The sequence below is a fragment of the Dama dama genome, chromosome 16 (genome assembly GCF_033118175.1).
Source record: "Dama dama isolate Ldn47 chromosome 16, ASM3311817v1, whole genome shotgun sequence".
Lineage (NCBI taxonomy): Eukaryota > Metazoa > Chordata > Mammalia > Artiodactyla > Cervidae > Dama > Dama dama.
Window position 1 is genome coordinate 12324239 of NC_083696.1, and position 27043 is coordinate 12351281.

A 27043-nucleotide genomic window follows, 5' to 3' on the forward strand; every position below is an offset into this window, starting at 1 on the left:
TGTCCTTCCAGGACATAGAATCATACCAGAGGCTCAACTTTTACCCTCTACTTCAACTCCAAGGTTATATTTACTGCCCTTACTTCTTTCCTTTCCTGGCCAACCCAAGGGCAACCATGGCATTCATTCACAGACTTTTCTGTTTTTAATTTCCTCTTCAATTCTGGCACATTTGTTGTCAGCTTAGCTATGCATTTAAAATAATTTTTGTTGTATTTCATCAAGTGTTACAGAGAGACGGTTTTCAGATTATATTCTAGCCAGAAGAAGAAGTCAGTGCTTGTCCTTATCACTTCACTTCTTTTCCATCTCTTCCCTCACAAGGGAGAGTGCATAGAACATGCCCTGTGTCTGTTCTATGCCAGGATAGAATCACTGTGCTCATAGCTTTTGTGTAATGTGTGTCATAGCTTTTGTGTAATGGCTTTTGTGTGCTGTCATCTCCTGTTTCCTAAAGTGCTGTTGGCCTGATAAGAACCTGTTCCCTCTCTAACCCTCTCAGCTTTCTCTTCTCCCCTGGGCTGCCTGACACGGGTCACTGCCCTGCACAGGGTGTGAGCTACCCACTCCTGCTTATTGGGAGCACATACACACTTCTTGCTTTGGTCTCAGTGCTTTTGTCTCCTTATACCGGTATTGTGCTTTGCATGGGCCTTTCCTTGGATTAAGAAGGGACTATATACTCTCTCAAGATAAGGATGGAAGAGCAGAGACTTTAGGAGCCTAGAGCAGTAAGATGAATGGCAGAAAAAGAATGTCTCATTTCTGTCTCCTGCCCTGAAATTGGCCTTCCAAATCCATCTTTTATCAAAACATTACCCTGGGGGTTTTTAGCTTTCTGCCCCAACTTATAGAATGATCGCTTATTTCCCATTTTCCTTTTCATCCTTATGTAGTCTCTCTTGGTAAGAAATTCAATAGGAAGGAAGGATTATTGACAGCCTTACATTCTGATAGAATGTTTCCCTTTTGAATCTTCTCAAATAAAGACTTTTAAAATGCAATTACTCTATATACTATGATAACATTTTTATAATCTTTTTCAATTGAAAACAATTACTTGCTGATACAGATTTATACTTTCTGTTGATCTAATTAAATTACAGCTCTTTAAATATCTAGTATGCTGCTCTTTTAAGACTTCTTAAGAGAAGAGCTAATAACCCACTCATAAACCCACTCATAAAGTCTTCTCATAAAGCTGCCCCCCCCCCAAAAAAAAGCTGCCCAGGCCCATTAGTAAGTGTTCATGCCATGAATCAAACCACTGAAAATTGCATCTGGAGATTACTCTGCCCATTTTCAAAGGATTTTTTTAATCATTCTAAAAGTATGATAATGCATTACAGCCAGCTCATCCTAAAATGTTCCTTCTATGGCATCACTGTAATATCAGTGGGACAGTTTTCTTTGGAATTACAGAAATTTTTCCTTGTTTTAAAATATATATGGCCTGGTTTTAAATAACAGACTTCAAGGGTGTCCGCATTGTTTTTTGAATGAGACTAGAAAATGTCACACAGAATAAAATTAAATATTTCAACGTTTCAGATTTTTACCAATTCCAGTTTTTCCTGTTTTGGTAGCCAACATTTATAGGCCGCATCTTATCATCAGTATAAAACTTCATCATTTTTAAATGATTCTTTTACATAAGCAGGTTAACTGTATCCTCCAGAAAGCTTAGCACTCATTTAGATTCCTAACATAATGGAATGATGTGGCAGTTTGATCAAAGACTGGTTATAATTCTATCTAGGCAGTAACTACAAATTAATTCCTCTTTTTGCCGTTCAGCGAACATATGCTTCTTTAGCATCTTAAAAGACTAACTGATGTATCTTAGAAGGCAGTTATTTTTAATAAGCTCCTGTCCTCATCTTCATTGAATATTTTATCTAGTCTAAAGCACTGGCTTTATTTCCACCTTTTGAAGTGATTCAGTATAAATTTCTCTGCTTCTCTGAAATGCCAGCTATTCAAGTTTTGATGGCTTGGTCCCAAGGTTCTCCTGCAAGTGGATCATTGGAGCTAATTGATAGGTTTCAGAAAGGGATCACAGCCTTTCATACATTCCCATGACTGAAAAACAAAAAAAGATCCTACACTCTGGTTAAGATGTCAAGCTCGCAGCGTTGGAAGTGAAGGTATCGGGAGACAGACATTTCAGCCAGCTCAGCCTCAAATCTGCCTCTCTGTTTCTCATAGATGGAAGTGATTCCAAGTCTGTTCAGTCTCAGAGTCACTGTCCTCTGAGCCTATTCCAACAGGCCTATAGCCATTTTTGAACTGTGATACCCAGAGCTGAATGTACACTGACACATGCAAGTTAGAACATAACTGCAACAAAAACCACACTAAATTTAGGGACTGGTGCATGGTACTTAAAACATAACTGTTTATTTCATCTCTCTTCTCTTTCTGAGTAAATGAGTTTCTAGAGATACAGTAACCCTTTTAAGGATGTCACCATTGACTCACTCAATTCGTTTGATGAAACTAAAGTCTTTGGCACTGGTTGCCTCTAAGCCGGCTTTCCCTCCGCGTGGTTGTTCTTTGTCATCTATATACAGGACCTCCATTTTATCTTTGTTAAGTATTCCCTTGTAAGATTAGAAACATTGAACTGGACTATAAAAACCCTCATCCTTCACCCTGCAGTTATGTGTTGCTTACAAACCAGTGGGCTAAGGACAGAGTTTTGTGGCATTCACAAGATAGGAAATGCCCAGCTAGCTTACTTCTGTTAACCAGTACTCTTTGGGTCATCCAGTTAATAAACCACTTAAATATCTTTCTGTTCTAGCAACATTTTGTCAGCTAAAATCTTATGAGACGCCTTGTCAGAGCAACTGTCAAATACAGTTTCCAGTTCATTTGTGCCTGCCACACTTTCACTCATTAGCCATCAGAACCTGTCAAAAACACACTAGATCCTAGAGACCGCTGCTTCCTTTTCCAGTTGTTCACACGCCATTCCTGTTTGTAAGTCCGCAGAAGGCCCTGGCTGTACCACACTCCCATTTCTTTGCTCCTGTTACTTTTCATCCTTTCCTACTTTTTTCATGACTCCTCTCAAAAGCTATTTCATCTGAGACACAGATGTGTAAACAAGTATAGGCACTGGTATCGCCTTGTGCACGAGGGGAAGGGACTCTAGCACGCAGCATCGCCTCATTGTCCAGTGAAGGACTAAATGTTGATTGAGAGTGATAAAGAAAAGTCAAGACAAAGGGATGGTGTCCATTCTAGGAAAGTATGGATAGTATCAAAAATGCATTCTTTAAATTCATTTTGTTCAAAATACAAGTATTTAGTGGTAATCTCCTACTACATTACAGAAGTGTTTTTTCGCTGTGATTTTCCCATTAGGAAAGAGTAGTTAGTGGGAGTAGTTAGGGGAGATTTTCCAGCAGATCAGAGGTCAGAGGCCTAACAAGATGCTGCCAGATTACAAAGCACCATTTTTGTGTCCCTGAGAGGCCTTCAGGAATAAGGAAGGTTTTGGAGGCAGAGGTTTCTGCCTCAAAGCAGCTAGTCTCATGACATAAAGGAAACAGTTTATAGATGGCACAAAGGATCCTCGTAAATCAGGGATGTCTCAGGTGATGTCTGTAAACTTCAGCCAATGAAATATAGTAGCAGCATTAAAGGACCTTGTGAAAATGATGATGCATGGTTCCAAGGATGTAAATTGTGTCATGAAAATAGAAAACATTGAGAATATCTACAAATGGAGCACATTCTACATAGTAATAGCTGAAGCTAGGCACTCAGACCTTGGACAATGGATTTTTAATAATAAAATTAAAGTTTTAATATACTGCCTTTGTATATCTTCCCTGACCCTTTAAGGTGGAAGCCACCTAACAGTTTATTAAGTTCAGATTCTTATACAAAGAACTGAGCTAATTCACAACCTTGAGCTCCAGCAGACCCCAACTGGAGACTCCTTAGCTATTGAGTACAGCTATGAGTGTTTGCTTTGAGATCATTTCTACCCACAGCATAAAAATATAATATGATTATTATAGATAGGGAGGTTAGAAACATCTCTGATGTTGCTCGATCATTTTTTACCTGATCTCTGTTTTCTATAGATTTCATAAATCTTACCAACAAAGATAAAGGAATTCCAACCTCTCTATCATAATTGAAATTGGAGGTGTTTACTAGCTGATGATTTGAGAATCTGCTGAAGAGTTGGTCAGATAATTTGTACTAACAACACTGACATACAGTTTCCACAGGATACCCACCATCTGTGATGTAACTGACCTCATTTTAAGGAGAGAAGGAGAGAGAGAAGACAAAAGTTAGAATTCAGTAAACCAAAATCACATCCTAACTCTGCTGCTTGCATCTGTGTGATTCTCAGCAGATTATGTAGCCTTCTGAACCATCACTGTAAAATGAAGAAATTAATATTTCTAAGCAGAGTTCAGTTGCTACCAAATTATTTCAGTCCCCTTACCCATCATTAGTATCAGAACGACGGACCGATTGGATGTTAGGCATTCCTTTCAGTCTCCCCATCCTCTTTATCTTCAGTAAGAAAGTGAAAGTGAAAGTCACAGTGTAATTGTTGTAATACTGCATATCCTAATATTGTGTTCTACTTCATTGAGAGAGTACTCGAGAATAATTTAAGATTTTTATAAGTCATCAGTCTGTCATCATATGGTGAAAAGCCTTGTGCGTAAAAAAGACAGTTATTAAGCAAAATGTATTTGTGCTGGTCAAATAGCCATATTCAGACACAGCTTTTAATGCTAACAGTGTGGTTATGGCCTTAGGAAACATTGGAGACTGAAATTATAATCTCTCCTTTAAAGTTCATTAATTATAAGTAAGAGAATAACTAAGAGTTACATAGAGGCTACCTATGGTTCATCAGAGCTTTTAGGACTAATGATCAAGTCAAGCAACTGAAACCTCTGTAGATAGATGAAGTTCCAACTAAGTTTAGTCAAACAGAATCATAACTTATTCCTCATTTTTATTTGTAAGACAATGTGTAACATTTTTAGAGTTTCTTAAATAGCAAAAATCCATTTCCCTTCTGAACAAGCCCTAGTATTATTACCAAGATGTGTATCTTAAATGAAGCTGATTTGGTCAATAAGCTCAAATTCAAGCAGTAAATATTGTTTTAAAAAAGGATAAAAGTAAAGTCATTGTTGGAAAGATCAAAAATAAAGACAGAATAAGAAGATGCAAACAGCTTTTCTCAAATAATATACTTGGTTACTGTTTCTTTCTCCCCAATCTAACAGCTACACCCTTGCTGGTCCTGATACTGTTGAGTGCCTGGCCAGTGGCCAGTGGAGCAGAAGTGACCAGCAATGTCTGGCCGTCTCCTGTGACGAGCCGCCCAGCGTGGAACACGCCTCCCCAGAGACTGCCCATCGGCTATTTGGAGACATCGCGTTCTACTATTGCTCAGACGGCTACAGCCTGGCAGACAACTCCCAGCTCCTCTGCAATGCCCAGGGCAAGTGGGTTCCCCCGGAAGGTCAGGCCATGCCCCGTTGTATTGCTCATTTCTGTGAAAAACCCCCTGCTGTTTCCTACAGCATCTTGGAATCTGTGAGCAAAGCAAAATTTGCAGCAGGCTCAGTTGTGAGCTTCAAATGCATGGAGGGTTTCGTCCTGAACACCTCAGCGAAGATTGAGTGTCTGCGAGGTGGGCAGTGGAAGCCTTCCCCCATGTCCATCCGGTGCATCCCTCTGCGCTGTGGGGAGCCACCCAGCATCCTGAATGGCTATGCAATTGGGTCAAACTACAGTTTTGGAGCCATGGTGGCTTATAGCTGCAACAGGGGCTTCTACATCAAAGGGGAGAAGAAGAGTGCCTGCGAAGCCACAGGGCAGTGGGGCGGCCCCCTGCCCACCTGCCACCCTGTGTCTTGCAGTGAGCCCCCGAAGGTCGAGAACGGCTTCCTGGAGGTAAGAGACTGGTTCACAAGTGTCCCTGGCTTTCATCGCTGACAGGGCCAGCCCACTGTGTGGCTTACTCAGAAGCAGGGGTGTGGAGGGAAAGCCACAGAAGAGGGGATGTACTTATACATGTGACTAATCGACCTTGCTGTACACAGCAGAAATTAGCACAACGCTGTAAAGCAACTCTACTCCAATTTTTTTTAAATGCTGTTGAAAAATAGAGAAGCAGGGGCGTACAACTGAATAACAAGAGACTAAATCTGTAGGCAGTAAATATTGGAGAGAATTTGATAGAGGTTATAAATCCTTTTAATCTATAGCTTTCTACCTTCTGCTAGCATACAGATACTTGAAATACTTTTTAGCAATATCTTAGCCCTAACCATGAAGTTACAATAAAACCGTTTTAAGAAAATATCATTTTGCTTTATAAAAGTTGTTGCAAGATGAATGTATTATTTATTTTTATAGAAGTCAAGGTCGAAAAGGAGCCTAGAGAAATCTGTTATCATCTCTAATTTTTAGACACAACGGAGGGCGGTAAACCATCCATTCACTGTAGGACAGCTTTTGTGATTTTCTTTTAGGGCACCTAAAGGTAATTTTATCAGGGCAAAGCATTATGTCATATCCACAAATGTCCTCCTTTCTCATTAATATGTGTCTGCTCATTAAATCTATCAAAAAATCTCTTCCCCCAAATCAAGGGCCATTTTAAAGAGATTATATTCTAATTAAATACTTTTTAAAAATTCACACATGCATATAGCACCGTTTCTCCTTTATATTTTAAAACAGTGAAAGCCTTTGTCTGAGACCTTTGCTCAGATGTATTAACTTTCCATTGAAATGAGAGTGTCTAGTATATGTAAGAAGGCTTTCTTCATTTATTCATTTAACAAATATTTCTGGAGCTCCTGCTAGGTATCAGGTAAGCAATCGAGATCTAGTATTTAATAATTTGGAATAGATCTGTGATTAGGTCCATAATGGTATTTATGTGTATGTGGGGTACCCAAGAAATAAGTAGGTAAACAAAGTAAATAATTATGTCCAAATACTGGGAAGATTACTGCAGCACAGAAGCTACACTTTACCGTGATCACTAAAGAAAGAACCATTGTAATGTTTTTAAAGTTTTCATAACTCATTCATCTTAGTATTGCCCAAAATGATTATTAATATATTTATGTATCTGAATGTTGAGATCATGAATATTGTATTTTTTGTTTAAAAGAGAAAATACTACTTTTTATTTTCCACCCTTATGACAGCAATTTTTTTAAAGTGCATTGAAAATGGATGCAAAACTCTGACAATAGGTCCATACCCATTAAAAAAAGTTTTTTTTAAACAACACAAACAGATGTATCTTTGTGTTGTGTATGTTTTCTTTTCTGTGAGTAAAACAACAAACTGCAGCATTGTGAGATTTTTTTAATTTACCAAGCAGTTTATAATTTTTGGTATTGCTCCATCTTCTCATCAATCAATTTAGAGACTTGATTTTTTCCTTATTATGGTCTTACCACTGTGACTAGTATTTCTGCTGTAGGGACTGATTACTTAATTTGACCTTCTACCATCTTTTTCATTTATTTAAATTGAAAAAATAGAGTGGACCTATTGGAAAAATATAAGTCCTCGTTTGCTTATGTTTTAATTGATTTATTTTAACACAGACATTTTAGTTTAGTTCTTTCCTATGATTCATTGTATTTTGTCAGTTATATTATCTGTTATACAAACTGTGTTTAATTGTTTCTCCCTGTTACCCAGCATACAACTGGCAGGACCTTTGAGAGTGAAGTGAGGTACCAGTGTAACCCAGGCTATAAGTCAGTCGGAAGTCCTGTGTTTGTCTGCCAAGCCAATCGCCACTGGCACAGTGAATCCCCTCTGTCGTGCATCCCTCTCAACTGTGGGAAACCTCCCCCAATCCAGAATGGCTACACAAAAGGAGAAAATTTTGAAGTAGGGGCCAAGGTTCACTTTTTCTGTAATGAGGGTTATGAGCTTATCGGTGATCATTCTTGGACATGCCTGAAATCTGGCAAATGGAATAAGAAGCCAAACCAAAAGTGTGTGCCTGCCAAGTGCCCAGAGCCACCCCTCTTGGAGAACCAGCTCGTGTTGAAGGAGTTGACCACGGAGGCGGGAGTGGTGACGTTTTCCTGTAAGGAAGGGCACGTCCTCCAGGGCCGCTCTGTCCTGAGATGCTTGCCATCCCAGCAGTGGAATGATTCTTTTCCTGTTTGTAAGATGGTTCTGTGCCTCCCACCTCCCCTCATTTCCTTCGGTGTCCCTGCTCCTTCTTCTGCTCTTCATTTTGGAAGTACTGTCAAGTATTCTTGTGTGGATGGGTTTTTCTTAAAAGGAGATCCTACCACCTCCTGCCAAGCTGATGGTACCTGGAGCTCTCCACTGCCAGAATGCGTGCCAGTAGAATGCCCGCAACCTGAGGAAATCCTCAACGGCATCGTTGATGTGCAAGGTCTTGCCTACCTAAGCACAGCTTTGTACACCTGCAAGCCAGGCTTTGAGTTGGTGGGCAATACAACCACTCTTTGTGGAGAAAATGGTCACTGGCTTGGGAAAAAACCAACCTGTAAACCCATTGAGTGCCCAAAGCCCAAGGAGATTTTGAATGGCAAATTCTCTTACACAAAGCTCCATTATGGGCAAACTATTACATACTCTTGCGACCGAGGCTTCAGGCTCGAAGGTCCCAAAGCCTTGACTTGTTTAGAGACAGGTGATTGGGATGTGGACGTCCCGTCTTGCAGTGCCATCCACTGTGATCCCCCACAACCCATTGAAAACGGGTTTGTAGAAGGTGCAGACTACAGCCACGGCGCCGTGATCATCTACAGCTGTTTCCCTGGGTTCCAGGTAGCTGGTCATGCCATGCAGACCTGTGAAGAGTCTGGATGGTCAAGCTCCATCCCAACATGTGTACCCATCGACTGTGGTCTCCCCCCTCACATTGATTTTGGAGACTCTACTGTGGTCAGAGATGGTCAGGGATATTTTAACCAAGAAGATGATATGATGGAAGTTCCGCATGTGACTCCTCACCCCCCTCATCATCTGGGAACAGTGGCTAAAGCCTTGGGAAACACGAAGGGGTCTCCTGCTATGCATTTGGCAAAATTTCGGTACAACACCCTGATTTCATACAGCTGCAATCCGGGCTATGAACTCCTGGGGAACGCTGTGCTGATCTGCCAGGAAGATGGAACTTGGAATGGCAGTGCACCGTCATGCATTTCAATTGAATGTGACCTGCCCATTGCTCCTGAAAATGGCCTTCTGCAAGTTACAGAGACGACCACGGGCAGTGCCGTGCGGTATAGCTGCAAACCTGGGCACACTCTGGTGGGCTCCGACATCAGACTTTGTCTAAGGAACAGGGAATGGAGCGGTGCTTCCCCACGCTGTGAGCCCATCTCATGCCCCAAACCAAATCCAGTTACGGATGGCTCCATCCAAGGAAGCAACTACTCGTACCTGAGCGTGTTGTACTATGAGTGTAATTCTGGGTATGTGCTGAATGGCACCAGCAGGAGAACGTGCCAGGAAGATAAAACGTGGGATGGGGACGAGCCAGTTTGTATTCCCGTGGACTGTGGTTCACCTCCAAGCTCAGCCAACGGCCAGGTAACGGGAGAGGAATACACATTCCAGAAAGAGGTTGAGTACACTTGCAACACGGGCTTCTTACTGGAGGGGGCCAGCAGTCGTGTTTGTCTTGCTGATGGAAGTTGGAGTGGAAACACTCCCACCTGTGTGCCCGTCCAATGTGCTCCCCCATCACAGGTGGCAAATGGGGTGATGGATGGCCTGGACTATGGCTTCGGGAAGGAAGTGGTGTTCCGCTGTCAGGATGGGTATGCATTACATGGGGCCCCCAAACTCACCTGTCAGTCAGATGGTAACTGGGATGCCCAGGTTCCTGTGTGTAGACCAGTCAACTGCAGCCCTCCTGAAGATCTTGACCGCGGCTTCACTAATGGTTTTTCCTTTTATCGCGGGGGACAGATAGAGTATCAGTGCCTTCCCGGTTACAAGCTCCATGGAAGTCCTTTAAGAAAGTGTCTCTCTAATAGCTCCTGGAGCGGCAGCCCACCTTCCTGCTTGCCTTGCAAGTGCTCCCCACCAACCATTCAGAGTGGAGCTGTTAATGGGACAGATTTCAGTTGTGGAAAGGCAGCTCAGATTCGGTGCTTCAAAGGCTTCCAGATCCTGGGACCCTCCGAGATCACCTGTGAAGCCGATGGCCAATGGAGCTCTGACTTCCCACGCTGTGAACACCCTTCTTGTGGTTCTCCTCCAACGATACCAAATGCGTTCATCATTGAGAGGGGTTCATTGGAGGAAAATGTGATCACTTACACCTGCAAGCCTGGCTATGTCATCCGAGGCAGTTCAGATCTGATTTGTACAGAGAAAGGGACGTGGACCCAGCCTTCCCCAGCCTGTGAGCCCCTGTCCTGTGGACCTCCACCATCTGTCTCCAATGCAGTGGCAACTGGAGAAGCATATACCTATGAAAGTCAAGTGAAGCTCAGGTAAGACCGTGGCTCTAGAGTCTCCACGGGGCAGGGGCGCAGACAGGAGGGTTGTAAAATGAAAGGTGATAAATCAGAAATTAAGCTAGTTGGGAAGAAAACATCTTCTCTGGGCTATTCTCTGAAAACTGAAGCTTTTAACACTTGGCCTTATTCTGCCCATAATTATCCATACATTGGCTTGTAAAAGTAAATTTCCACATTTTCAGATTATAGTTTCTAATACAGTTATCATAATTAATGTGTTCTGTTGAGCTTCTTGGACCAGCAAGATCCTCTAACCAGCTTTAATACCTATTAAATCATAGGCTCTTTTTTGAATGATACACTGATAAATTTCTTTGGTATCACCTTAGAATTATATTCATCTATGTAAATGTTGGGGAAATAGGGCAAAAACTGAAGAATTCAGGTCAAAAGTCACATACTTTCAATGGGCAACATAAATAAGGAGATAGTCTTAAGAGGATGTCTAAACTATGCTATCTGAGCAAACTAAGCATTTAATGCACAAATGGTGATGTTTTGCTGAAAAATTCTCTATTTAAAATGTACTATTAAAAAAAGATGAGAAAATATGGAATGAATTTATAATTTAGATTTTTATTGGAATGAATGCCTGTAATGTGCAAATATATCTCAGCCCTCTAAATCAATTTAGATTTTATTGGTATCTCTGAAGGAATTAGGGATTATTCTTCCCGTATTGGCTTCTTAAGTTTTATGAATAATAACTCTTCTTCAGCCTGTCTGTTGTAGACATTTTAGCCCTTCATTTTCTCTTACTTGCAGTAAGAAACAGACCCAAGGGAAGATTGTTAGTGAAATGAAAGCTAAGGAATAGTGGTTTATGCACCAAGAGGAAAAACAAAAACTATTCCTTACTTTTGAAGTGCATTTGCAGTTTTCTGTGTGGATGTCCATGTGTCAGACAGCTGGAGAAATCTTCCTAAGACTCTCCTGTTTGTTGTCCCTTGTGTGTTGACTGTCTTCAGATCTTCACTTGTTAGTAAACCAATCATTCCAAGTTTGCAAACCTGTGACTGTTACCTAGCCTGGTGGTTTGTGAAATTTTGAAAATATACCCACCCAATAAATGTTAATTAAATGGTTTCAGTATAGTGGTAAAAGCAGGGCCTCTAGAGCCAGATTCCCTAGGCAGAAATCTCAGCTCTGCTGCTTCCTGGGGAAGTTATTTCATCTCTCTGGTGTGTTTCTTCACCTGTAAAATGGGAATAAAAATAATCACACCTATTCAGAGAGTTGACATGAAACTGATTTAGTATCTGTAGAGCAATTAGAACAGTGAGTGGAATTTAATAAATATTCTTTAAACATTTGTTGAATGAAAAAAATGCAAAATTTTCAAAATTATTGAGAGTTTAGCGTCAGATTGACTTGAGTTTAAACACCAATACTACTGTTACATGATAGCTACTAAACAAGATTAAAAGACACACTCTATGTAGAGGACTTAGAACAATGCTTGGAACAAAATAGATTCCCAGTAAATACTAATTGTGCTGTATTCTTACTCGTATCTGAGTTTATTTTGAACCTTGTCTAGAATTTCTTGAACTGTTAGGTATTTTCAGAATAAAAATGAGTTCAATAATGGTATTATCCAGAGCAAAGGTAAATCATGTCAACAAAACTTAATGCAAGTTTAGACGTGGCTCCTCTTTAATGTGAATAACTGAGGATTGATCTGATTATCATTGTTATCCTGGTGTTTTTGCATGGCAACACCATCTCCCTGACATTTGAGTCAGTTTTAATATGTCATATAAAATACCTGCTGAGCTTTGTAGCAACTTCTTGAACCCAAGAATAAGTCACCAAATACATTGCACTCCATTTAAGGCACTCACTTTCTTTTCCATTGCAGGTGTCTAGAAGGTTATGTGATGGATACAGACATAGACACATTCACCTGTCAGAAGGACGGTCATTGGTTCCCTGAGATAATTTCTTGCAGTCCTAAAAAATGTCCTCTGCCAACAAATGTAACACATATACTTTTTCATGGAGATGATTTCAGTGTGAATAAGCAAGTGTCTGTGTCATGTGCAGAAGGGTATACCTATGAGGGAGTTAATATATCAACATGTCAGGTGAGATTTTCTTTATTGGAACATGTACGGTATAACTCATCTATATATATATTATACTATATGTGTGTGTGTCTGTGGATATATATGTAAGTGTGTATTATGCTGTGTGTGTGTGCATATGGATATATGTGTAAGTGTATAAGTAACTGTGTGTATAAGTGTGTGGATATAGATATAGCCACACAGGCAGTATCTTGCTATCCTGAAAAGAGAAAATGCCTCAAGTTTCCAATCCTGTCAAAGACTTTGAGAAGTTTTTTTCATAGAAATATAAAAGCATATATTTCTTTCCAATATTCTCATTTCTAAAAATAAAGTGCCAAGGGTAGGTGAAAAGTATCAAAGATAGATAAAATGTTAAAATATCTATAACAAAAGATTCCATGACAGATTAACCATGTGAATGCTTTACACACAGACACTCTGTGTGTAGAAATGAGCCCTGATTGTTACCACATATGTTTCTGGTTTTAGTAGAAGAGCAGAGGCAGAAGAAAGAAATTGGAGTCAAATTCTGCCTCTGCTTATGTCACTTTATAAAGTTACTTAGAATTGCTTAGCTTCTGTCAGCATAGCATTCCTAATCCAGTGTAATTAGGAATTTTCAGATGACTGCAGCCATGAAATTAAAAGACACTTGCTCCTTGGAAGAAAAGCTATGACCAACCTAGTTGGCATATTCAAAAACAGAGACATTTTGCTGACAAAGGTCCATATAGTCAGAGCTACCGTTTTTCCAGTAGTCATGTATGGATGTGAGAGTTGGACCATAAAGAAGGTTGAGCACCAAAGAAGTGATGCTTTTGAATTGTGGTGCTGGAGAAGACTCTTGAGAGTCCCTTGAACTGCAAGGAGATCAAACCAGTCAATCCTTAAGGAAATCATCCCTGAATATTCATTGGGAGAACTGATGCTGAAGCTGACACTCCAATACTTTGGCCACCTGATGCAAAGAGCCAACTCACTGGAAAAGACCCTGATGCTGAGAAAGATTGAGGGCAGGAGGAAAAAGGAACGACAGAGGGTGAGATGGTTGGATGGCATCACCGAGTCAATGGACATGAGTTTGAGCAAACTCCAGGAGATAGTGAAGGACAGAGACATCTGGCATGCTGTAGTCCATGGGGTTGCAAAGAGTCAGACACGACTTAGTGACTGAACAACAACGTATCAGCATGGCATTAGTGTGAAGTTTTTTGGAAGGAGAAATGAATGAAATGGAAGAAATTGTCAAAAGCAGATCCAAATAAAGGAATCATGGCAATTTTTCCCACTAGGGGAAAAGTTAATACATGCTAAAATAAACTCCATATACATCAAAAGAAAATAATACTGTGTAGCTTTTAAAAGTTAATAGTAATACCTAGGATAATCTGTGCAAGACATATATTTATTGAAGCATAATTTACAGCATTGAAAAATTAGATATAATGTATATTTCCAACATTAAGGGAATGGTTAATTATGTGACAGGTGTATATTAATATATATAAAATTACTTTTGGCTCATGTGTAGAATAAAATGTTTAGTCTCAAGTTCTGTTTCGAATGCTATTCAACTCATATGCTATTTCCTCAAAGAAGACAATATAATGTTAGCAGAGAATAACTGTCTTCAAGGGAAACATCTGTATGCACCTCTTTGTACACCCCAAAAGAAGACTGGAAAATGTTAATACTAATTGTGGTGGTGGGGGAATAAAGTAAATGTGTGTGTGTGTTTGGTTGTTCAGTCGCTTAGTCACGTCCAACTTTTTACAACTCCATGGACTACAGCACACCAGGCTTCCCTGTCCTTCACTATCTCCCAGAGTTTGCTCAAACTCATGTCCATTGAGCCAATGATGCCATCCAACCATCTCATCCTCTATCACCCCCTTCTTCTCCTGCCCTCAGTTTTTCCCAGCATCAGGATCTTTTCCAGTGATTGGCTCTTTGCATCAGGTGGCCAAAGTATTGGAGCTTCAGCATCAGTCCTTCCAATGAATATTCAGGGTTGATATCCTTTAGGATTGACTGGTTTGATCTCCTTCCAGTCCAAGGGACTCTCCAACACCGCAGTTTCAAAGCGTCAGTTCTTCGGTGCTCAGCCTTCTTTATGGTCCAGCTATTGCATCCATGCCTGACTACTGGCAAAACCATAGCTTTGACTCCACAGACCTTTGTTGGCAAAGTAATGTCTCTGTGTGTGGTGGTGGTTTTTTTTTTTTTCAACTTTGTGACTTGCTCACAATATGTCATAGAATGTTTTCAAGTATTCATGTTGACATGGAGAAAAGGAAGCCATCTTTTTAAACTTTAGGTGATATGCCTAAACGTGACTATTTCTTATCAGCTTTAGATTAAAATGTAGAATTATGTAAAATATAAGGGTGTATTAAGTCATGGAATATTTGTATCTACCATACAGTTCTCATCATAATGAAGACGTACTTCTTGGTGTTCTTGATTTTTTTTAAAAGGATTTTATTAGGAAGAAAATGCTTGTTTTATGAGTTTTAGAAATGTCTAAAATTGTTTACTGATGACCATCTGATAATTAACGTGTGTTTCTTAAGGTCAAAGATAATAAGTAGCAGAAGTAGTAGCAAGTTCTAGATCCTTTGACTATCATTTGAGGATTATTCTGTTATATGAGCAGTATTTGCAGACGTCTTCATTCATGTGCACTAATTCCTAAGTGTAACTTATAATTTGTTATTTAGCTTGACGGCACCTGGGAGCCCCCATTTTCTGATGAATCCTGCAGTCCAATTTCTTGTGGGAAACCTGAAAGTCCAGAACATGGATTTGTGTTTGGCAGTGAATACAGCTTTGAAAGCACGATTACTTATCACTGTGAAACTGGCTATGAATTAGAGGTAAGCAAACAAATTGTTTAACTAGAATTAATTTGTTTTTCCAATATACTTAGGAATATTTTTAGTATTATACCATTTTACCTCATTGATTTGGGTCCTAAAAGAATTTTTTACACTTTTTTATACATTGTTGCCTTATAGCTTAATCTTTTCTTAGAAATATTTAAAGTGACTTATAATTTTAAAAAGCAGAATAAGTTTCAAATTAAAAAAACAAAGCCATGAAAAAAACGGAGTTTACATACCCACCCCAAAACTGCTATTGTTACTTTAGTTGGTCACTTAAACCTATGTTTTGGCCTCCTGTTAACCATATGGGGCAGTGTCTACAGGGATTTAAGTATGCACAGCTAGAATTTCCTCAAGCCATGGGCTCAAATACCTTGGAGGGTTTTTTATTGAGATGCCAGGTTCCCTTAAGGTAGGTATAGCCTGAAAAAAACTTCTCAGAGCTGTTTTAACCAAATGATGGGTCTCAAGATCACACTTGCCTAGTTTGTAATATTAAAATCCTATTAGCAGGACCAATTTACTCTGGTGGGAATGCTGCCATCAAAACATGATCACATCATCAAACTTGAAATGTAAGAGGCCTTTTTTATATTATATAATGTTGCCCTTTGGTTTTTCAGGAAAGTTTCTTCCCTGTTTTTGTTGTTATAATGGTATTAAATGTAGGTTTTTCAGAAGTGTTCATTGCCAGAGATTTGTTAAATGTGAATGGTGTGTTCCATTATTTTCCTGCTGACCATAGAATCAGAGAATTTTCATAAGCAAGGTCCATGAGAGATGAAACTAGGCTTATGTGGATCTTGTTTTATTTCCTCAAAAGATTCTTTTTTAGGGGAGAAAAGGATGATAATGTAATGGTTGATGGCAATTGGAGAGCTTTTCTGTTTTTGAAACTCAGTTGTTCTTCATGTGAGAGTACTAACCTTGCATTTTGTTAAGAAGAAAAGTGGTATAAAATCTAGAGAAAACTGATGGGTCATTAAACTTGAGGAAGTGGATAATTTACCTTAAAATTTTTAGGAATATCCCAGTGGTAACCACAAAATCGAAAGAGATGTTATAGCATTGTTATTATTCCAAGCTACATGCTTGAAGCACCTAAGAGGCTATCTCTAAATATTTATGTCCTGTTATTTACAGAAGTAATCAAATCTAGGTCTAGAACGTGGTATGTAAAAGATTAGCCTAGAAAATCTTTATCATATGAGATAGGAGGAATCTATCAAGGACAATATATTAAAAAAAAAAAAAAAAGAAAACTCAGGAGACGGACTTCCCTGGTGGCTCAGTGGTAAAGAATCCACCTGCCAACGCAGGAGGCATGGGTTCAATCCCAGGGACAGGATGATCCCACACGCTGCTGCCAAGTCGCTTCAGTCGTGTCCGACTCTCTGCAACCCCATAGACGGCAGCCCACCAGGCTCCCCCGTCCCTGGGATTCTCCAGGCAAGAACACTGGAGTGGGTTGCCATTTCCTTCTCCAATGCAGGAAAGTGAAAAGTGAAAGTGAAGTCGCTCAGTCGTGTCCGACTCCTAGCCACCCCATGGACTGCAGCCTACCAGGCTCCTCCGTCCATGGGATTTTCCAGGCAAGAGGACTGGAGTGGGCTGCCATTGCCTTCTCCGGATCCAACATGCCGGGATAGCAACTAAGCCTGTGCGCCACACCTACTGAACCTTTGCTCTAGAAACCTTTGCTCTAGAACCCAGGAACTGCATCTGCTGAAACTCTCACTCCAGAGGCCATGCTCTGCAACAAGTGAAGCCACTGCAATGAGAAGCCTGTGCACCACAAGTAGAGAGTAACCCCTGCTCACCGCAGCTAGAGAAAAGTCCATGCAGCAACAAAGATCCAACAAAACCAGAAATAGTAAATAAAGTTTTAAAAAAAGACCTCAGGAGCCAATTGGATGAGGTTCCAAGATGGCCAAAATGAAACCTTTTTAGCGTAGTTAAGGGTAATAACTTTAACGGACACATCAAATACGTCATGAATGACAGACTCATAATGATACTAAAAGATTATTTGGTGACTTTTCGGGGATTTCCATGAGCAAATTCATTATTTTGAAAGTACAACAAAAGGAGGAAAAGTATCTTTTCAAGGCTAACTCAATGACTCTTTGAGACCCCATGAACTATACAGTCTCTGGAATTCTCCAGGCCGGAATACTAGAGTAGGTAGCCGTTCCCTTCTCCAGGGGATCTTCCCAACCCAGGGATCAAACCCAAGTCTCCTGCATTGCAGGCAGATTCTTTACCAGCTGAGCCACCAGAGAACCCCAACTAAATGACTAGATAACCAAATAGTTAATGAGCTCCAGTCAATAATGATAGAATTCAAATCTCAGAATTTGCAACTCTTATGAATTAATGGATTTAGGTTTTCATCAGCACGGCTACTGATGTCAAAAATAATAATAATAATAGAGCCAGACATTATGCCTCTCAATGGAAAAACAAACCATTAGGGGAAAAGTCTTACCATAAAAAGAACTTTTGAATTTTTGCATTTTTTAACAAGTTCCCCCAGTGCCAAAGGTCAGTGGCTGGGAAGGAATAGGGACTCAGTCCCAGCAGAACTCTGTTGCAGGCTGTCTGCTTTTGCTGGATGTAAAGATGCTGGGGAACTGACTGAACCTCTCCAAGCCTCTGTTTCATCCTGTCTGCAGTATGTAATAACCATCTTTGCAAAGTTACTACAAGGATTAGAGATAAAAGAAAGTGGCAAGCACTGCACTTTATACAATGTCTGAGCTCAATAGAGGGTAGTAATTGTCATTACTCCTAGTATTCATATGATTACCAAAGTCAGACAAAGCAATTAAAACAACTAATGTAAATCATGGTCAGTTTTTCTACTCTGTAAATGTTATCATTTTTATATAAGGATTGCCAACCTTTTTGAGACATCTAAATCCCCCAAATGTCACTACACATGTGATCGTCTCAAAATATAAATCCCTACAGGCAACTGAGGAATAAATCAAAATAAAGAACACAAAAATGGGATAATCATGCTCTAAAATTGCTGTTAATGAGCAGTAAAGTGGTTTCTATGATTCTAAAAATTAATATAGCTATCTAACTTAATTGCTGATTAAGCAGATATATTATGTCAAAAATAGTAACTTGATGCTAATCTGGATTTAAAACTCCAGCTTAATCATCAAAAACAAGATATGTAAAGGAATAGGGAGAGAAAAAGAGAGGAAAGTAAATAATAAATCATAAAATAATAAATAGTAAAATTTGCAATTTGCTAAGAGGGTAGGCAACAGAGAGTGTTTGATTTTCTTTTTACAGCAATAGCTACAGAAAATAGAATTTTATTGGAACAAAAATTGACATGATTGAAACAGAATATTTATTATGCAAAATATTAAAGAATGAAAAAAATTAATGAGAAAAATTCTGTTGGCTTAAATTAACTACTTGAGTGTAGTCCACTCTGGAATACCCAAATAGGGAGCTGACTTCAAGAGCTTGTCATATACTTCCTCAAAATTAATAAATAGTTTAACAAACTAGAATGTTTATTTTCCTTTGCATATGTAAGTATATAAGCACAGGAAAAGTACAGCAAATATTAACAGGGTTTATCTCTAGATAAAGAATTCTAGAAAACTTTTTAATTCTCTTTCATATTTTCTAAGCCTTCTGTAATCAACACATATTACTTTTTCAATAAGAAGAAAATAATATATATTTTTTAAAACATTTATTTTTTTTGGTTCAGTTATTTTTTGGAAGATTAGGTGAGTATCCTTCCATAGACATCAGTGGAATTTTTGTAGGTGAAGCTTTGTCAGTAATTAAACTCAAAGAAAATACTTTTGAGTAGTAGAAGATTAAGGATAAAAGACAACAGTTGAGCAGATAAAAATCAAAGTAGAGGCGATAGCTCCTTTTCAGACATATTGCTAATTTAGAACCAGCTCTGAGAATGTGTATCCAAAGAGCTCTGAGGATTGAAAAACTGTGAGACAAAAGCATATACTTAAAGCCAAGTCCCTTAACACACTACCATAATGTTACAGAATTTTATTTATCTTATTAATTGTTCCACAGCAAATTAGGAATTTAAAACATAGGAAAAGGTTATCATTAGAAACAGTTGTGATTACAAGAAACGATAAACCACAAAAAAAGAGGACACATAAAAATTGTATCCAGAAATAAAAACCCAGTAATCTTAGCCTAGCTCAGCATATAGTAACTCTGAGGGGCAAACAGCTGATATCCTCCCCCTACCCCCTACCCCACCCCCACTCCACACCAAAGGGCTGTGGGATATAGGAAAATATATCAAAAGTCCATCGAGGATAACAACTATAAATGATTTTTCAAATAAATTTATATTATTTTTACTCTATTTCAGAAGGCAGGGAAATAAATTTTTATTACTCAGCCATTAAAAAGAATACATTTGAATCAGTTCTAATGAGATGGATGAAATTGGAGCCCATTATACAGAGTGAAGTAAGCCAGAAAGATAAACACCAATACAGTATACTAATGCATGTATATGGAATTTAAAAAGATGGTAACGATAACCCTATATGCAAAACAGAAAAAGAGACACAGATGTATAGAACAGACTTTTGGACTCTTGGGAGAAGGTGAGGGTGGGATGTTCTGAGAGAATAGCATTGAAACAAGTATACTACCAAATGTGAAACAGATCACCAGCCCAGATTGGATGCATGAGACAAGTGCTCAGAGCTGGTGCACTGGGAAGACCCAGAGGGATGGGATGGGGAGGGAGGTGGGAGGGGGGATCAGGATGGGGAGCACATGTAAATCCTTGGCTGATTCATGTCAATGTATGGCAAAAACCACTACAATACTGTAAAGTAATTAGCCTCCAACTAATAAAAATAAATGGAAAAAAAAGAAAAAGAAAGTTTGGAAACCTAAATAAATAAATAAATTTTTAGAAAGATTTTTGCTCAAAATATTTAAAATTTTACTTGCTTGGGCCCTTAATAGAGTAAGTTTATATATAATGGATAAGTTACATTGTCAAAAAATTCAATCCTGATATCAATAAGATATCTTGACCTAGTTCATGTCCAAGGGTATATATAAACAAATTCACTTCTTTGCTGTACCTCTCAGATACTGACAAATGAACTCAATTCAAAATAGTTTTTAAAATCCTAAGCAAATATACCTCTCAGACATTTCAGACACATTCTGCTACTGGTTATAATTAGTTGTCATTTAAGCAGAAAGTCAAACAAAGTTTGTACCTGAATTACCCTGGTCAGCCAGAATATGAATTTTGAGGTAATTTGATGAAAACATTTTTGAAAGTCTAAACCTACTTCTTAAACTGTATTTATTTAATGAACTCATTTAGCATCCCAATGCCAAGAATTTCAAGTTCACAGCTTAGTTGGCTTTGCATTCTCGTATTTTTTCATTATAGAGGAATCGTCTTGTCAGTAACCTGTTTTTATTGATTCTCAGGGGAACAGAGAACGGGTATGTCAGGAGAACGGACAGTGGAGTGGAGGGGTGGCAACATGCAAAAGTAAGTCAAATGACTTTTAGTCCCAAAATGATACTAAGGACACAATAAAAATGTGGCCTCATTTTCTTTGCAAGTTGTTTCCGTAATTAAAAACAAATTTTGACTCCATGAACTATAAGAAAGTCTTTTATGGGCTTTTGCTCACAGGCACCAAACCAATAAAACAGTGGAAAAACTGGTAGAGATTAATGATTAGATTGGAACAGAGCAGAAGATTGCTGACTCTGGAATGGCAAACATTTTGTTTTGAAACTAGTTAATTATTGAGTTTACTTGCCTTCTTTTTGTGGGTTTCCCCCCAAATGATGATAATTTAGAAGACTTAGAACTGTTGCCTTGGTAACAATAGTGGGCAAAACTGACATCTTCTTAAAGTAATGCTGACACATCTGTCCAACAAATGAATATTCACATTTTTGGTGGAATTTTGCATTAATTCATCATATGAGAACAGCCAAGTTTATTTAGCAAGATGTGGGTGAATTCAAGTGACTCAGTTCCTAGGATATGGCTCATATGACTCCTCTGCCAAAAAGCAATGTATTTAAATGCAGTAGTTACAAACCAGTCAAATGGCAAGTTTAAAATTTGTTTTCTCAGTAATTCTGGAGGAGTCATCAAATTTTCAAACCAGAAGAGACCTCTAGGATAATCTAGCTCTACCCGCTTCAGTTAACCAATGAGGAAGAATGAACTGGGAGAGGGGATGTGACCTGCCCAGTATCAGAAATGAAGTTAGTGGCAAGCTAACACTAGGACTTGGGGTACCTGAGTTTTGTTCACTTTGTTTCTAATGTAGATTAATGAGCTGATTTTGTATGCAATAGGAATCTTAAGTCTTTTAAGCAATATTATATGGCTAAAATTCAATGGAGAGTATGACTTTGTAGCTCTGAAAGGGAACTCTGTGTGTGTGTATACAGAAAGACATAAACATTGAGTAACATCTCAATATTCACATCAATGGGCATTCCAGATAATAGCAATTTTTTTTTTTTTTTTGGTGCATGATCAAAAGTGAATGTATGTACAGAGGAGGGAAGAGGGGACCAAAAAGGAAACATGTCTGAAGTAGGAAACTGCTATGGTGGGGGCTTCCCTGGTGGCCCAGAGGGTAAAGCATCTGCCTGCAATGCGGGAGACCTGGGCTCAACCCCTGGGTCGGGAAGATCCCCTGGAGAAGGAAATGGCAACCTACTCCAGTACTCTTGTCTGGACAATCCCATGGACTGTAACCTACCAGGCTTCTCGCAAAGAGTCTGACATAACTGAGCTACTTCTCTTTCTTTCTTTCTTTATGGAGTTGGTGAGGGGATTGTTTCCATTTTGCAGTAGGTTTAATTCAAACTACAGTGAGAATGGTTTGTATAGCTTCTATCTCTGGAATGCAAGATAGTAATAGAACACTCTATGTGAATCCTATTATTCTCTGTGGGTTTTTCTTTCTAAATTATCAAATAGGTGATATAAAATCCTTGTATAAAGAAGAGGGTTGGGAGAATCATTTAAGATGAGGCTTTGCTTTTTCTTCTTAGAGATCATGTGTGAAGCTCCACTTGAGTTTCTGAATGGGAAAGCTGAAGTTGAAAACAGTACCGCTGGGCCCAACGTGATATATTCCTGCAACAGAGGCTACAGCCTTGAAGGGGCGCCCGAGGCTTCCTGCACAGAAAATGGGACTTGGAGCCACCCTGTTCCTCTCTGCAAACGTGTGTGTTGACCGTAGGAGGGGTTTAAATCAGATTCAGTTTCCCTGGATGTCTAGAACATAGTAGAAACTCTATTGACAAGTGAGATTGGCCCAGAGAAAGAAATCTGTGCATATCCAAGCCGAATACTATGGGGTGTTTTAAAAATCAACTGTATTATATAAAATAACCTGTCTGAGAATCAGCTTTCATAAGATTCCTTGGATGAGTACAAGTCTAAAACACTCACAGAAAATGCAACTTAATTTTAAAAATTGACATAAATGTATAATGAATTACATGGTAGGAGTGATAAAAGAAAATATATTTAATGTTCAACATTAATATAATAAAGTAAACATAAATATAGAGTATGAGGATAATTAGCTATAGCCACTGGAATGAAAACAGTATTCCCAAGCAAGGTATAAATTGAGAAGACTCTAGCTATTGTTTTAAGTATTACAACACATTAATCAAACCTTTAGAATTCAGCTGACACCCTTCTTACTCACAAAGTCTTCATTTGTGCCCATTGAAAATTAGAAAAACTGAAATTGCGTGAAATTGGTGTTGATATGTGCATCACACTCTTACACTAAAAGCAGCACTTCCTGTATTTCCTTCAAACCCATAGAAAAATGAGTTCATTTTTACCAAAAAGCCTGAGAAACTCTATAATTTAAGCGCTGATGCTCTGATAGAGTAGTTTGGGTCTAAAGTTATATTCAGCTCTCTGAGAAATGTCTGACTTTTCTCTGGCCCATCCTTCTGAAGGATGTTCAGTAAAAGAAAGTACAGGGACAATAGGTAGCATTCATCCCACGTTCCTAATAGGCTTCAAATATGAAGGGGATGTTTGATATACTCCTTGGTTTCTAGCACAGCTTTGGTTTCCCTGGGGAAGGGCTGCAGTTGTGAAGCATTTAATTTGCCATCTTAGAATTTTAGGACCATGCATTAGTGTTTGAAGAGCTTGATGTTTTCAGATCTTACCTATTTTATCCTGACAAATAATTGCATGGGGATGCAAAATAAGTCTATTTAATGTTTGAAGTTCTATGTTTTGAAGCCTCATATGTCATCACTGGGAACTCTGGCAGAGTTCATGCTCTGCCTTCAAAGAAACAAACTAAAAAAGGAGAGAAAATATCAGTAAGAATTTTCCTTTCTTTTTAACAGCAAATCCATGCCCTGTCCCATTTGTGATCCCTGAGAATGCTGTGCTTTCTGAAAAGGAGTTCTATGTTGATCAAAACGTGTCTATCAAGTGTAGGGAAGGCTTCCTGCTCCGGGGCCAGAGCACTATCACCTGCAACCCTGACGAGACGTGGACGCAGACAAGTGCCAAATGTGAAAGTAAGTGGACACGTGGGAGCCAGTGAGTTTACTTAGTGGGGAATGAAATTTTCTCATCTTCCTGAGATTATTTTCAATCAAGTAACTTACATGTATTTCAATCAAGTAACTTACAAATATTTAGATCTCTGTCTTATCAGGGTCATCAACTTCTGTGTTGCTATTTAAAAAAAATTTTTTTTATTTAATTTAAACTCCAAACATAAAGAGAAACTTACCAGAACTAGACTAAAACCTGCCTGACCAGGATTCAATGAATAGATTTTCAAATCACACTTTTCTAGGAATGGGCAGGATGTTAAATCTAAAATACAAATTTTTCTCTGCATTGTTGAGTCTCTAAACTATCCATTAATGGGCTTTGGAATACAAAATTTATTTCATAGTAGTTCTCCAACTTGAGCAGATAGCAGAACCACCTAGCAGGCATGGTACAAACAGGGCCCACCCTAGAGTATCTGACTCAGTAGGTCTGGAGTGAGCCCTGAGAATTTGCATTTAACAGTTTCCCGGGTGTTGCTGATGGCAATACTGCTGGTCCTAAAAACACAACTGGAGAACCTGTGGGCTAGCACTGTGTTGATACATAACAGTCTGGCAGCATCTCTTGCAGCCTTGTGACAACTCTTGACATATCTTTGTGGGTTTTTTTTTTTTAGTATTTTAATATATATAAGCATTTGCTGTTTTCTTTTTTCTTTTTCTTTTACTTATACATATCTGTATATAATCTTTTAAAAATTCTTTTCCATTATAAGTTATTACAAAATATTGAATGCAGCTCCCTATGCTATTATATATATATATATATATTTCTGTGTGTCTGTTAATCCCAAACTCCTAATTTATCCCTCCCGCTCCTTTCCCTTGATGACTTGGATAACCTTGATTAACCCTGCCTTGACCTGGATAACCACAGTGCTATGGTCATTCACCTAGAGCCAGACATCCTGGAGTGTGAAGTCAAGTGGGCCTTAGGAAGCATTACTATGAACAAAGCTAGTGGAGATGATGAAATTCCAGGTGAGCTGTTTAAAATTCTAAAAGACAATGCCGTTAAAGTGCTGCACTCAATATGTCAGCCGATTTGAAAAACTCAACAGTGGCCACAGGACTGGAAAAGGTCAGTTTTCATTCCAATCCCAGTCTTCTTGGGCAATGCCAAAGAATGTTCGAACTACTACACAATTGCACTCATCTCACATGCTAGCAAGGTAATTCTCAAAATCCTTTAAGCTAGGCTTCAGCAGTATGTGAACTGAGAACTTCCAGATGTACAAACTGGATTTAGAAAAGGCAGAGGAACCAGAGATCAAATTGCCAACATCCACTGGATCATAGAAAAAGCAAGAGAATTCCAGAAAAACATCTGCTTCATTGACTACACTAAAGCCTTTGACTGTGTGGATCACAACAAACTGTGGGAAATTATTAAAGAGATTATTAATGAGAATTATTAAAGACCACCTTACTTACCTCCTGAGAAACCTTGTGTGCAGGTCAAGAAGCAACTGGACATGGAACACAAACTAGTTCAAAACTGGAAAAGAAGTTTGTCAGTGCTATATACTGTCACCCTGCTTATTTATATGCAGAGTACATCATGTGAAATGTTGGGAATGAATGAATCATAAGCTGGAATCATATGCCAGAACTATCAACAACCTCAGATATGCAGATGATACCACTCTAATAGCAGAAGGTGAGCAATTACAGAGCTTCTTGGTGATGGTGAAAGAGGAGATTGAAAAAGCTGACTTAAAACTCAGCGTTCAAAAAACTAAGATCATGGCATCTGCTCCCATCACTTCATTGCAAATGGAGAAAAAATGAAAACAGTGGCAGATTTTATCTTCTTGGGCTCCAGAATCACTGAGGACAGTGACTGCAGCCATGAAATTAAAAGACACTTGCTCCTTGGAAGAAAAGCTAGGACATGCCTAGATAGCATATGAAAAACCAGAGACATCACTTTGTCAACAAAGATCCATATAGTCAAAGCTATGGCTTTTCCAGTAGTCATGTATGGATGTTAGAGTTGGACTATAAAGAAAGCTGAGTGCCAAAGAACTGATGCTTTCAAAGTGTGGTGCTGAAAAGACTCTTGAGATTCCCTTGGACAGTAAGGAGAGCAAACCAATCAATCCAAAGGAAACCAGTCCTGAATATTCATTGGAAGTACAGATGCTGAAGCTCAGTACTTTGGCCACTTGATGCGAAGAGCCAACTCATTGGAAAAGACACTGATGCTGGGAAAGATTGAAGGCAGGAAGAGAAGGGGATGATAGAGGATAAGATGATTGGATGGCATCACCAATCAGTGGACATGAGTTTGAGCAAATTCCAGGAGACAGTAAAGGACAGGGAAGCTAGGTGTGCTACAGTCTATGGGATTGCAAAGAGTCAGACACAACTAGCAACTGAATAACAATTCCTTTCCCTTTAGTGACTGTAAAATTGTTTTCTGTGTCTGTGAGTCTGTTTCTGTTTTGTAAATAAGTTCATTTACACCCTTTTTTTAGATTCCACATATAAGCAATATCATATGATATTTGTCTTTGTCTGGCTTCACTTAGTATGATAATCGCAGGTTGATGCAAATGGCATTATTTCATTCATGGCATTATTCCATTATTAATAATAATGGCATTATTTCGTTCATTTTTTTTTAGAACTCTTGATACTTCTTAACACATGTAATGCATCTTTCCTGTCCAATATCCTACCCTCCTGGGTTTGAATTCTATCCTCAAAATGTCCTAATCCTCAACTTAGGCTGGTGCCCTAACTTCTTTAATTTTGGAGTTCTCATCTGCAAATAGCACCAGAAATTCATATCTTACAGGTTTGTTTTAAAAAAATAAATTAATTGATATATATTTATGATATTGCTATCTCCTGATAGAAAGCATAAAATAATCCCGAAACCCTGAATTTCCCACTAGCAGCCTACTGC

General features: G+C 38.8%; 1 protein-coding gene across 1 annotated transcript in view; it reads left to right on the plus strand.

The window, feature by feature from the left end:
* Nucleotides 1-27043, plus strand: part of SVEP1 (sushi, von Willebrand factor type A, EGF and pentraxin domain containing 1) — a 191405-nt gene that overhangs the window by 147313 nt on the left and 17049 nt on the right. Inside the window, exons 37-43 of the mRNA XM_061163442.1 lie at nucleotides 5277-5949; nucleotides 7723-10514; nucleotides 12403-12628; nucleotides 15334-15489; nucleotides 20977-21040; nucleotides 22576-22749; nucleotides 23911-24087. Of these exons, the coding sequence (XP_061019425.1) occupies nucleotides 5277-5949; nucleotides 7723-10514; nucleotides 12403-12628; nucleotides 15334-15489; nucleotides 20977-21040; nucleotides 22576-22749; nucleotides 23911-24087 (4262 nt within the window). The remainder of the gene's footprint in view (nucleotides 1-5276; nucleotides 5950-7722; nucleotides 10515-12402; nucleotides 12629-15333; nucleotides 15490-20976; nucleotides 21041-22575; nucleotides 22750-23910; nucleotides 24088-27043) is intronic.